This window comes from Macaca mulatta, chromosome 14, assembly GCF_049350105.2.
Source record: "Macaca mulatta isolate MMU2019108-1 chromosome 14, T2T-MMU8v2.0, whole genome shotgun sequence".
In the NCBI taxonomy this organism is placed as follows: domain Eukaryota; kingdom Metazoa; phylum Chordata; class Mammalia; order Primates; family Cercopithecidae; genus Macaca; species Macaca mulatta.
In genome coordinates, this window is record NC_133419.1 from 5,163,621 (window position 1) to 5,177,446 (window position 13,826).

Sequence of the window (13,826 nt, forward strand, 5' to 3'; positions counted from 1 at the left end):
GGAGATGGCAGCAGCAGGAGAGCGGTGCCCTCTGCCAAGGGAAGAGCTGCCCAGGCCCAGAGTCCCGGGACATAGCAGTGCCCAGTCTTCTCGCAGAGCAGAGCACATCCCTGTCAGGTCTTCCTGTCCTCTGCTTACACCTGGCGGGGGAGGCGAGATGTCAGGGAAAGGTTTCTTGAGATGTCCTGGCTACCCTGGCCCCACACTGCTGGACAGCTCACCTTCCAGAAAGTTCTCCCACGTCCTGGAGTCATGCTGCCCCAGGGGCCCCAAGGTCATCGAACTCCACCTCTTTCCAAACTTCCTTTGATGGTTGAAGCGCCCCCTCCACACGCCACGAACACAGCGCGTGAGCCATGTTTTCGGCATGTTTCCGTCACTTTCTTCGTAACTGCCCAAACTTGGAAGCGATCCAGATGCCCTTCACAAAGCGGATGAGAGATCAACTGCGGTTCGTCCAGAGAGTGGAATATTATTATCCAGTGCTAAAGAGAAATGAGCTCTTAAGTCGCGGAAAGACAGGAAGAGCAATTAACTGCACGTCACTCAGTGAAAGAAGCTGATCTGAAAAGGCTACATGATCCCAACCCTGCGACACGCGGAAAAGGCAAACTGTGGAGACAGAAAAGGATCAGTGGCTGCCAGGGGCTGGGGGAGGTAAGGGGTGAGTGGATGGAGGACGGAGGACACTGGGGAGCAGTGAAGCTCTTCTGCATGATACTGTAATGGCAGATACACGTCACTCTCCATTTATCCAAAGCCACAGAATCACCACACCAACAGTGAATGTTTATGTCAACTACTGACTTTATAATAATGGGTCAATATTGGTTCCCCAATTGCAACAAATGTGCCACAGATGCAAGATGTTAGTCACAGAGAAAACTGTGTGTGTGTTTGGGAAGGTGAGATATGGTCACTCCGCACTTTCTGTTCCGTTTTGCAGTGAACCTAAAACCGCTCCAAGGAATCGTCTAATCATTGATTTAAAAAAAAAAAAAAAGGAAATTTGCGTGCACCACACGCCGGCTTCGAATCCTCAACCGATTTCATTGCTGACAACAGTGTTCCTTTGGTTGCGCTGATACAGAGCCTTTGAAAATATTCCCATGGGTTCCTGGTGTTGGTTAAAACGCCTTTTATTCCAACGCTGTGGAAATAGTACAGACACAAAACCAGGGTGGGTTCCTAGGCTGACAGCTCTGATACAACCCCAGAGCCAAACCAAGCTGACAAATCTCACAGAGTCGCAAAAGCAAGGCGATGCCTGTGGACAGCATCAGTGTGGTGAGTGACATCGTGCTGGGTCCAAGGTGCTGTCTGTGTGGCAGGTGAGGGACTGACGGATGGCTTGGGTGCCATTTCTTTGACATGGGGCATTCTGTGCCACACTGGCCGCTTTCTCTTTTTTCAGCCTGGGAATCTTCCCTGAAATTGCGATGCCAGCGGGCCTTCCCCGGTGGATGCGACTTTCATCTCCATGCTGCGTTCTCATCCCTGCTCACAACCCACAGTGTTCCAGGAGGCTTCAGCGTGAGCTCGGAGGTCAGCAGGTCATCTTCAACCCCTGTACAGTTTCCTATGGCTGCTGTGACAATTTCCACAATTGCAGTGGCTTAAAGCAGCACGTGTTATCTCACAGTTCTGGAGGTCGGGAATCGAACACCGTCTCACCGGGCTACAGTTAAGGTGGCAGCGGGGCTGGGTGCTGCTGGAGGCTCCAGGAAAAACCCTTGCCCTTTCCAGCTTCCAGAGGCTGCCCATGCTCCTTGGCTCATAGCTCCTCCTCCATCTCAAGCCAACTGCACGTCCCTCCAACCTCTGCATCTGCTCGGCTCCCCCGCCTCCTCCTCCACTTATAAGCACACTTGTGATGACGCTGGGCCCGCTGGACAGTCCAGGGCCATCTCTTCATCTCAGGGTTCCTTAACCTTCATGCCTGAAAAGTCCCCTTTGCAGTGGAGGTCACACTGTCAAGGGTGACAGGGATTAGGATGGGGCATCTTTAGGGGAGGCGTGATTCTGCTGACCACAGCGTCCCTCTTTCCCTCATTTCACATCCACTCAGTTCAGAACCCCGCTGGCTCTACCCCGCCGTCACCACTGGGGCTGAAGCCACATCACGTCTCCCCAGAGGACTACCCCGGCTCCTTGTTGGCCTCCTGACTTCCATCGTGGTCTCTCTCCAGTTTCTTCTCACCCCAGCAGCCAGGCTGATCCTGGGAAAATGTGAGACCAAGCCTCCCACTAGTTCCTGCCTTCGAGGAAAACCAAAATGCTTCCAGTGGCTGAATGAGGCCCAATCCCGTCTGCCCATCCTCCCAGTTCCCTCTGCTCCAGCCCCACGGGCCTCTGCACCCTCCTGCCTTGGAGCCTTTGCACTGGCTGCTCCCTCCTCCTGGGCTGCCTTGTCCTGTACCTCTGTAATCCCTGTCCACTGTGCTCCAAATGCCCCCGCTCCTCTCCGCACCGCTTGTGACTTCTAGCAGAGCCCACTGCCCTCTTGCTCACAATCTCCTTGCCGGTCTCACCAGGCTGAAGCAGTGCCATGGGGCAGGGGTTCTGCCCGCTGAGTTTGCTGATAGAGCAGGGCCTGGCTGGAGTGGACACTCCACACAGATTGGTGTGGCAGGTGCAGGAATGGGTGAGAGGAGGCTAGTAGAGGCCTCAAGGGAGGAGGAAGGTACAGAACACTGGGCTGGCATATTCACCAGGTCTTCATGCCAAGGGCCCAGGGCTGGCTCCAGGCAGAGCAGGAGACCACAGCCCAGCTCCTTGGGAGGTCAGAATCCTCTCTCTCCTCCCTTACCCCACAGCTTCCCATGGGCTAACCCCATTACCAAGGAGCCTTTTGGAGCAAACTATTCATTGATTCACTTACTAAGCAAATGTTGACCAGGTCTGGTCAAGGGTGTGTGGATGCTGGGATAAGCAAGGACCTTCCAGAAAGTCCAAGTTCATGGTGGGGATGCAGGACGGGATGGTCCTGGTTGTACTGACCTGCTGTGCTCCAGGCATATTGCAGGTGCCAGCTCTTCATTCTCCCCCTGGAGCCTGCAAAGCTCAACCTAGCCATCTCCTTCCTGCGGTGTCCCTGGTCCCCCACCTGCACCCGCACCACTGAGCCCTGCCAGCTCGCCTCTCCCACTGGTAACCTCAACCCTCCCCATCACAGGGTGTGTTTTGCAGTCTCCTTGTTTGCTTCTTCCACCAAACTGGGGCTCTTGGAGGTCAAGGCCTAGGGTCTTCCATGTCTTCATGTGTCCAGCAGCTGGCACACAGCAGGCCCTCAGAAAATGTGGATAAAAAAGAAGGGATGGGGGGCCGGCTGCATAATGAGTTGACAAATGAACGAATTCCACGGGGAGGTCTTGCTTGGGCAGAGTCACAGGGAGTGAGGAGGCCGGGTGGAGGGGCAGGGGGAAGTCCTTGCTCTGAGCCTGAGGAGGGGTGCGGAGTCTGGAAAGGGAGGTGGGGCTAAGCAATGATACTGCTGCACTGCTGAGCGCCTGCTGTGCTGGGGTCCACCATTGGACTTCCCCAATGACACCATCAACTGGCAACCAGGGACTCCCACCGGGCCGAAGGTATAACGCTAGGAAGTGGTAGAACTGGGCTTTGACACGAAGGGCTCAAAGGCCTGCCCGAGATATCTGGACTCTGTCTGCAGGCTGTGCTCTCAGAGGGCACACAGGGCACCCCCTGCCTTGAGAAGCAGCTTTTGAGCCTGCCTCAGGGACCCCACCTCACCTGCACTTGGGATCTCTCTGCTCTCACCTGCTTCCATTGTTTTAATGCTTTCAGATGAGTTTGTATCTGGAAGGAAACAAGGATTCATCAGCGAATTGGATTTCTAGCTGCTGCAGGTACTGGGGAGCCATGGGAGGTTTCAGAGTCAAGAAGTACTGGATGAAAGGCTGTCTCTGTCACTCTTGGAAGCCCTTGACTTTTCAGGTTCTTTGTCTTCACAGCACTGACTGTTGGCTGTGTATGCCTCCGGTCCCAAGCCTTGGCAGTCCTGCCAGCCTTACCGCTCTGCACGACAGAGACCGCAGCTCGCACAACAGCCTGTGCGGCAGAACAGGGCTGACTAGGGATGGGCCTCTTGCCCCAGAGGTGCCTGGGCTGACGGTGGGACAGCTTCACTCCATCCCTGGGGCCTGGACCAAATCCCCAAGGAGTATGTGTGAGGGGCTGGGGCGCTCCTCCTTGGCTGGGGTGTTGAGGGGCCAAGGGCTCCCCCCGCAAAACTCCAGGCCCCTTTCTGACCTGTGCTATGGAGGAGCATCTCCTTGGGGAGGGATTCTCAGACAGTCCAGGCTGCAGGAGCTGACCCGGGTGCATCAGGTCCTGGCTGGGTGACCTAGGAATGGCCCCCCGACCCCTGGGGCAGGAACCACTCACCCAGCCTGACCCTGGAAGCTCAACCTCTTCACCCGCTGAGAGTGTCGGGCTGGGGCTGCAGAGGGCAAGGTGGGAGGCCAAATCCAGCCTGCCAGCCCTTGGGAGGCTCGGCCACTGGGGTTCCCTGTGAGGACAGCCACCGTCTTTCCTGACTGCTTCCCAACACTGCCTGCTGCAGACCAAAGAGGCCAGACCTGGGTGTCAGTCACAGAAGCCCAGTGCATTGGATTGCGCCTTTTTGATTTTTCAAGTGAGAACTGCTCCTGTCCCTGTGGGGGAGCCTATGGTCTGTGGACACCTCTCGGCCCTTGGAGCACCCACTGACCGGTGCATGGGAGTCCGCAGCCCGCCTGCAGCCGGAGCACGTTCCCACTGCCCCAGGCTATTCTTAACAAGCCAAGCCTCTGGCTCCAGGGCTAAAAATACCACATGGGAGGCCTGTGGGAAAGCTGCCGCTGGCTATTTTAGTGATTTCTCGCTGGAGGTTTGGGGTCCCTGCATGTTGCCAGGACAGGGAGGGCACTGCGGCCTGCACCGCCCAGGGCCCCTCTCGGCCCATGTTGGGGCTCCTCTGTGTCAAGCGTCCTTAGCGCCCAACGGCAGCCACCTCTGGTGTCCAGGGAGGTAGAAGGAAGGGTCTGGGAGTCTTGAGCTCCCTCATTTCAGCTTCGGAGAAACGAGTTCCAAGTGGGGAGCAGGTGCCCGGGGTCACAGTGTGGTCTGCGGTGGAGAGACCCCTGGACTGTTCCCTGGCATGTGAGGCCTGGTCCAGCTGTCTCCCATCCAGGGGGCATTTGGGGGCCACAGCCATGCTGTGCAGGTTCTCACTGGGCTTCTTAGACCAAGGCTTAGCTTCCCATTACCTTTCTGCAGCTTTATCTGCCCACTTTCTTTCTCATGAACCTTTTCGTCCTTGATTTCCCGTCATCTCTCCCACAGTTTGGCAGGTGTGGCAGAGGGGGCTTTGGCCCCGCTGTGGGAATGCAAAACCAAGGCTCAGGAAGGAGAGGTGCGTGTCAAGGCTACAGCTGTGCACGGCTGGGCCAGGCTGGCTTCACCCTTCCAAGCCTGGGCGTCTTGGTGGTGCCACTGGCGCTCATGTCGGCCCTCTCCTGCCGGTTCCCCATGCCCAGGGCCCCGTGCCGTGCTGGTGACTGATGGCCATTGTGTTCTCAGACTGGAGGGCCCTGGCTCCTGGGCAGCCACTGTGGGTCTGCACCTATGAGCTGTGTGTCCCCGCGATGGGGCCCTGATGGGCAAGCACGATGATCTCCCCCAACAGGTGGCACAACATGCCATTGTGTGGGGCCCACCCCGGGCAGGTCCATTAACTGCCCCTGCCCAGCAGGGCCTTCTCCAGGGCTGGACAAAGGCTCCTTCTCTGTACCCTCCTGTTGCCATGGGAGAGGCCTGGGTCTGATGCCCACCTCAGGGGCTCAGAGGAGCAACTGGGGTGGCTGGAGGGGGCCCAAGCCTGCTTCCCAACACTGCCTGCTGCAGACCAAAGAGGCCAGACCTGGGTGTCAAAACGACTCCATTGCCCGTTGACCAGAAACCCTAGGCAGTCAGTCAACTTCTCTGGGCCTTGTTGTGTCTCCCTCTTACCCTGGTCCAGGGACCCAGGCCTGTCCTTGCGTGGGATCCAGACCCAGGGGTGTGGTGAGTGGTTGTGCTCAGGGAAGTCCCCCTTGGCCTGCAGGACAGAGGCCCGGGATGCGTCACGATGTTCTTCCGTGGCAGTGACAGAGGCAGGATGGAAGGCCCCACTGCCGGGCCCACTAGGGTGGGACCAGGCCAGGGGAGAGGAGGACCGAGGCCTGTGCCGTGCATGCAGGATTATCGGGGTCGCGGGGGGGGCGGCATGAGACCCTCTTCCTGCCACTGGGCTGGGGCTGGGGTCCTGGCCCAGAAGGCCGAAGGGCCTTGGGCAAATTCCCTCCATCCATGTCTGTGCCTCAGTTTCCTCCTCTGCAGAATGGAGATCTTCAAGGCGGCTCCCATCTTGACCCATGTAGGGACCTGGGAGGACTAGGGACAAAGAGGCACGGCCGGTTACCAGGCTATCACTGTGGGGAAGGAGATGGGGATGTCGGAGTGGGAGGCATCTGACAAGATTCCCTTCAGACAAGATTTCTGCCTGAGCCAGGGCCTGCCTCTGGGAGCTCAGACAGCACCACCCAGACTCAGGAGTGCCTCGGGGGCCTCCACGAGAGACGCCCACCCACACCTGCCTGGGGAGCACCCTGCTGCCACTCAGGAGCTCCCTGCTGTGCCACACGGGTCCCCTTAAAACTAGAAATTCCACGACCCACAAAGAATCAGCCACAGGGAGGCCCAGTGCGGTGACTGATGGGGACCAGGACCCCAAGGGGACCACCAGGGCCAGCACACGTGTACACCACACGGCCCCTTCCTGAGGACAGGGCGGAGGCCAAGCCTAGCTCCCCGTCAGCCCTTACTCGGGCCCTGCCCCGTGGGGACCTCAAAACACCATCTCCCAATTCACAGATGAGAAAATGGGCCACAGAGAGGGTGAGCGTCACGGCAGACGAGATTTCCACCCTGGTTCCCGCGTGTGACTTTTCTGAGGCCCCTGGTGCCCTGCAGCCCTCACAGGGCTCCCTCTTCTTCCCATGCCATCCCACCCTGTCCAGCTGGCTCTCCTGGGCTTTCCAGGCCCCTCTCTCCTCCCATCCTCCGCTCTCCTCCTCCCTCCCCCTTCCCTCTTCTGTACCAGCTCCAAGCACCGCACCCAAGCCTTGGGGACACGGTGTGGCCTCCAGCATTCCTGCCCTGTTTTCATTTAGGGGACGCCCCCAAAATACTCCGCCTGCGGGAGGCGGCAGCCGCCCCAGGCCCCCTGGGAATGCGCTTGCAAGCCTTGGCTGGGCCGCGCTGGCAGGGGCAGGGAATGCAGAGGCGGCAGAGTAGGGGGGGCCAGGACCCCCCAGCACGGCTTTTCGGGTTAACGCGAAAGAGGAGACCGCGCAGCTCCGGGCCCGGAGAGGACCTCAGGAATGTGGTGGTTCAGAGCTGACATCCACATTTCCCTGTCTGCCTGGATCCAGTTCGGGGACAGTGGGGCAGCGCCAGGAGGAGGGCCAGCAACACAGCCAGGCAGCCGTCCTGGGGCTGGCTGGCAGTTCAAAGCCCTGCCACAGAGCCCCAGCCCTGCCACCCATCGCGGGGGCGTATGGAGCTCCTCAGATGGGCTGGGCCTTCCTGGAAGATGATCCCTGGGACTGGGAGAGGCCCCTCCCCTGTCCCCATAGGCTGTGCCCTCTCTCCTCATCCTCAGTCTCTGAGCAGATGGCACCTTCCTCAGGAAGACCTCCCAGGACAGCGAGGGGAGGGCGACTGCTCCTCCACCTTCCCTGGCCCTGCGTGTCTTCTCTGGAGCAAGCTCAATTCTAAGCGTTCCTGGGCCCATGGGCCCCTCGCGGCTGAAGCACGGCTTTTGCGCCTTCACCTGGTTTTGGAATCACAAGCCAAACTCAGGCAGCACCTGGGGAGATGAACGTGGAGGCTCCAGTGGGCAGGTGGACCTCGTGGTGCTGACCAAACTCTAGCCAAGTTTCAAGGCCCGGCTCTCAGACGCTCCCCCAGATGGCCCACAGCTGGCTAACATCTAGTGCTGAGATGGTCTGCCTGGGGCAGGACACAGACCTCACCACGGGCAGGATTTCTTCCCAAAGCTGTGCCATCCCTCGAGTCCCTGGGGATGCTGGTGACAGTGCAGACCCCAGGCCCGGCAGTGGGGCTGCAGTGACCCACGGTTATCATGGGAACTCCATACCTGAGGTAAGAGCTTGGACCTTGGCTTGGGAGGTCCCAGGCTGCATCACCCTGGGCCTCAGTTTCCCCTTCTGTCATGCAGGAAGATACCGCTGTCCTGCCTGTCTGTGTGGTTAAGAAAGGGTCCCCATTTGAGATGCCTCCAGGATCTCAGATAGCACCACCCTGACACAAGAGTGCCTAGGGGTCCTCGGCGAGAGATACCCACCCCACACCTGCCTGGCAGGCTCCCTGCTGCAGCTAAGGATGCAGCAGAGGCTAAACAAGGGGGTCCTGCTACCTCCCTGCTACAGGCAGGACCACGGGAGCCCTGGCGGAGCCCCTGAACTGGGCTTCCTGGCTTCAGGAAGCAGAATGGCAGCAGAAGGCCCGGAGGGGAACCCCATTGGCCAGGTGGCCTGCCCACAGATGCTGTACTTGCCTCCTGACCTCAAATATTGGCTAAGGCAGGCAGAGGGGTCAGCAGTGCTGGCCGGGCAGTAGGCGCCGGTCAGTCTGCTGCTGAGTGACACAGACGATGTCGTGGCTGGGGCCAGCCCCATCCCCCACCCGTGCTCCCCTCACCAGACAAGAGGCACCTCTGCAGCAAGCCAGAGCCTATGGGCAATGCCTACCCTCTAGCCCACGTCCCCACGAGAGGGTCCCACCTTATCAACAGTGTTGCCTGCACCTAAGCAGGCACCTGGGGCTAGGGGCGGAGCTTCCTCTGGTTCTTCTGGTGTCTAGGACAAATATTTGTTGAATGAATGTTAAGTCCAGCAAGGTCAGTGGCATCATCAACCCTGACTCCGAGAATTCCTGAGCCCCTAGCACATTTATTCTCCCTGCCGCTGACCTTCACTGAGAAGGGATGAGAAGACCTTGGAACCCTAAGCGTCTGCGTCCAACTCCGTTATGTTCCTGGGGGAAACCCTTTGCCTCTCTGACTCTCTGGGTCCTCGTCTGTGGCCTGGGCACTATATCACCCATTTGCTTGGAGGTCAAGTAAGATTTAGTGTGCAAAGCACCTGACTTGGAGGATCTGGCCGTGAATTCCCACCCGCCCCCCACTTCCTGTACACAGTGACATGCCGAGCTCAGGACAAGGTGTGGGGCGAGCGGTGGTGGTGGTGGGGGTGGTTCAGAGATTTGAGCACAGTCCGCTTGTGTCAAACTACTGGTCAGCTGTAGCAGATAAAACCGGGACACAAATCATTGTAAATCACACACACTAGAAGATTCTCTGCCTTCAGAGAAAACAGAGGAACCAGTGAAGCCTCTGGTGCTGTGGACGGCTTCAGGGAGGTGACCTGCAGATGGTCCTGAGTGCAGGGTTTGACCCAGCGGGAGGAGGACAGTGCAAAGTACAGACTGAAGACGAGACCCCAGGAGCCCAGGGAACCTGCCCACGGCCACCCATCGCCAAGTGCTGCCCAACGGCCGGGCTCGGCAGCTGCATGGGCCAGCGCGACACAGGGCAGGCCCGTTTGGCGGAGTCAGAGGAGTGTCCTCTTCTCCTTCCAGAAACTGCTGGGCCTTTTCTCATGCCTGAAACACTCCCGTTTCACACTAGAGGTCCTTAAAAGCTGTGGCTTCATGAGGCGTCCTTTGTGAAAAACGCCTTCAGTAACTGTTTTTGGGAGGCAGGGGAGTCACCTGAAGTGGCATCTCAGAGTTCCCTTGGGACACCATTCAACAAGGATGTACAGAAGGCAACATCCTTCTGGAGGTGGACAAGAAGCAGGTGCATGGGGCTCTGGGCTCACAGCAGGGGTGCAGGCCCGGTGGCCATCAGAAGATCCTCCTGCCAGGTCTGCGTGTGCCCATGCCGCGACTGTCCCTCCCTTCTCCCACAGAGCCTCTGTGTCCTCTCACTGGGCGGCCCTGACTCTCCTCCCATGACCTCGTGTCTGGAGGCCATGCCCTGGCCTGTCTGTTTCTTGGCTGAGTGTTCTGAGGTCTCTCTCTATCTCGAAGCTGCAGGATGCAGGCTCTAGGGAGTGAGGCGGCACCCCAAGAGCACCCTCCCTTCCCTGGAGCTGACGCGGGGCTCACAGCAGGTACATAGGGCCCTAGTTCCCCTTTGCTTCGCAGTTGGGAACCTGAGGCCCGGGGAGCGGGAGCTGCCCGTGTGGGGTCGTGGAGTGAGTTGGGCATCACCCAGAGCCCCAGCCAGCCTGCCCCCGCGGGGCCCTTGGCTCGGCTGCCTTAGACAAAGGCTCTTCTTTGAAGCGCCTGAGACAGAGCCCCTGGTTTCCGGCCCCAGCCCACCGGGAGGCACCCGCCTCGGCAGCTGTCTTCATTTGCTGCCCACCAGCCGGGCCGGCCCGGACCTTGGTTTATTGTCAGCTTCCTTGCCAGAAATATGCTCCAACAAATGCTGTAAACAAACGGGACAATTGCAGACCATCACGCTTGGATTTCTCTCTAATATGCATAAAATGGGGTGCGGCTGGGACTGCCTGGCCAGCAGCCTCTGCTAAGCAAAAGCCCCCTCTGGATGTGGGCCTGACCACAGCAGGCTCTTCCCCTCCTCTGAGCCCACAGCCCTCGAGCCTGGGTCACAGACAGGTCCTGATGCTATTCTACCTTCAGCCTACCCATGGAGAAGGTTTCTTCATCTATTTAGCAAACACTGACCTAGTGCTTGCTAGGGGTCGGCACTGTTCCAATATCCTGTGAATGTCCCTCATTTTATCCTTATAAAAACCTATGAGGTAGGGCATATCCTGATCCTACTTTATAGAGAAGGAAACTGAAGTACAGAGAAGTTAAGTCACAGGCCCAAAGACACACAGCTAATAAGTGGAGGACGTGGAATTCCACCCCAGACTGTGGGCTGCAGAGTGTAAGTCCTGGCCAGAGAGAAGTTTGGAAAGAGGGAGCCATGGGGCAGAGGACGTGGAGTCCTGATGAAAGAAAGAAGGGGACTCCAGACCCTGGCAAAGCAGATGACTGCCCTCCCTTGCACAGACCTGCTCTGGGCAGCGTTGCTGGGACTCTGGGAAGCATTGAGTACCCACGCTCCCTCCTTCCATGGACCTCCGAAGTGTCTGTGAGAGCTTAGTGCTATGGGCTGAATCACATCCCCCCACAATTAGTATGTTGAAGTCTTAACCCTCAGGACCCTGGAATGTGACATTATTTGCAGATAGGATCTTTACAGATGAAATCAAATGAAAAGGAAGTCACTAGGGTGGGCCCTAATTCAATATGACTGGCATCCTCATAAGATTAGGACACAGACCCACAGAGAGGAACAACCCTGTGAAAATGCGAGGAGAAGATGCTGTCTACGAGCCAAGGAAAGAGACTGCAGAAGAACCAGCCCTGCCACACCTTGATCTCAGATGTCCAGCCTCCAGGACAGTGAGAGAAGAAACATCTGTTGTAAGCAACCCAGTCTGCAGAAATTTCTGGTATGACGAACTATATAAATCAATCAGTGTAACTTCCTTCTCTCTCTTCCTTTCTTCCATCCATCCATCCATCCATCCATCCATCCACTCATCCATTCATCCACCTACTCATTCATCCACCTATTCATCCATCCACTTACTCTTCCACCCATCCACTCATCCATCCATCCACTCATCATCCATCCATCCATCCACTCATCCATCCATCCACTCATCCATCTATCCATCCATCCATCCATCCATCCATCCATCCATCCATCCATCCATTCATCCATCCACTCATCCATCCATCCACTCATCCATCCATCCATTCATCCATCCACTCATCCATCTATCCATCCATCCATTCATCCATCCATCCATCCATCCATTCATCATCCATCCATCCATCCATCCATTCATCCATCCACTCATCCATCCATCCATTCATCATCCATCCATCCATCCATCCATCCACTCATCCATCCATCCACTCATCCATCCATCCATTAATTCATCCACTCGTCCATCCATCCATTCATCATCCATCCATCCATCCATCCATTCATCCATCCACTCGTCCATCCATCCATTCATCATCCATCCATCCATCCATCCATCCACTCATCCATTCATCCACTCATCCATCTATCCATGCATCCATCCATCCATCCATTCATCCATCCACTCGTCCATCCATCCACTCATCCATCCATCCATTCATCCATCCACTCGTCCATCCATCCACTCATCCATCCATCCACTCATCATCCATCCATCCATCCATCCATTCATCCACTCATCCATCTATCCGTGCATCCATCCATCCATCCATCCATTCATCCATCCACTCATCCATCCATCCATCCATCCATTCATCCACTCATCCATCTATCCGTGCATCCATCCATCCATCCATTCATCCATCCACTCATCCATCCATCCACTCATCCATCTATCCACTCATCATCCATCCATCCATCCATCCATCCATCCATCCACTCATCCATCCATCCATTCATCCATCCATCTACTTGATATAGTTCGTTGTGTCCCCACTCACATCTCACCTTGAATTGTAATAATCCCCAAGTGTCCAAGGCAGGGCCAGGTGGAGATAATTGAATCATGGGGGCGGTTTACCCCATACTGTTCTCATGGTAGTGAATGAGTCTCACAAGATCTGCTGGTTTTATAAATTGGAGTTCCCCTACACACGCTGTCTTGCCTGCCGCCATGCAAGATGTGCCTTTGCTTCTCTTTTGCCTTCTGCCGTGATTGTGAGGCCTCCCCAGCCATGTGGAACTGCTAGTCCATTAAACCTCTTTCCTTTATAAATGACCCAGTCTCAAGTATGTCTTTGTTAGCAGCATGAGAATAGACTAATACACCACTCATCCATCCATCCATCCATCCATCCATCCATCCATCCATCCATCCATCCACTCATCCACCCATCCACTCATCCAACCATCCACCTACTCAATCATCCATCCAACCACTCATTCAATCATCCATCCATCCATCCATCCATCCATCTACCATCCATCCATCCCTCCATCCATTCACCCACCTCCCTCCCTCCCTATCTAAAGGGCTTACAGTCTCAAAGCTGGCAGAGACCTTACTTGCTGGATGGAGCCTGGTGTAGCCCTTTCTCTGTAGAGATCTCCTGCAGGTGTCCCCAGGGCCTCTCTGTGAGCCACTCTGTTTGCAGATGCTCAGGCTGCCCTCTGCCCCACAGAGCTCTTCCCTCTTGCCTTGGGGTGTTCATTGGGCTTGGCTCCTCCGCATGGGGTGGCACTTGTCACAGGGCGGGAGCTCCAGTGTCTATGGCTGCCCACAGCCTCAGCATTGCCAGAGAGCTGCATGGGCCTCTATGTGAGGACCTGGTTCAGGGAAGGTCTTTTGCCACAGTGAGCTGCATCAGCCTGGATTGTCAGAGAAGCCCTCTTGCAGTGACTGCTGGGTTCGAGGGGGTGTGTGGGAGGTCTGGCTCCTTTTGCCTGGGAGACCTGAAGTTGGCTGGACTCTGGACCTTTCAGGGCCCCTGCCACTTGCCCAGAGTGTATCTGAGGTCCCAGGGTGCGGCCTGAGAGCTTCTGGTGGGGACCCCTGAATTGAGTGAGGGCAGCCATCACAAGCCCCATTCAAATGGTGGCAGAGTGTGGACTCTGATGTGTGGACCGCCAGGTCGGTTGAGTGGCACAGCCTCCTGGCACCTCCTCATCTGTCAAATGGGAAACGCTA

The 13,826-nt window shown here is 56.8% G+C and overlaps 1 protein-coding gene across 2 annotated transcripts; it reads right to left on the bottom strand.

The window, feature by feature from the left end:
* Positions 1-1,123: 1,123 nt before the first annotated feature.
* LOC144334552 (uncharacterized) lies at positions 1,124-13,494 on the bottom strand. Of its 2 annotated transcripts, none has more exons than XM_077964797.1 (5): positions 13,205-13,494; positions 8,201-8,304; positions 6,010-6,423; positions 2,882-3,816; positions 1,124-2,219 (listed from the first exon to the last, which is right to left on the bottom strand). In XM_077964797.1, exons 2-4 carry the CDS (start codon positions 8,244-8,246, stop codon positions 3,680-3,682), a joined length of 597 nt encoding a protein of 198 aa, XP_077820923.1. In that variant the 5' UTR covers positions 8,247-8,304; positions 13,205-13,494; the 3' UTR covers positions 1,124-2,219; positions 2,882-3,679. The 2 variants fall into 2 exon arrangements, with proteins under 2 accessions (XP_077820923.1, XP_077820921.1); XM_077964795.1 differs by lacking the exon at positions 13,205-13,494 and adding an exon at positions 8,408-8,785.
* Positions 13,495-13,826: the final 332 nt, after the last annotated feature.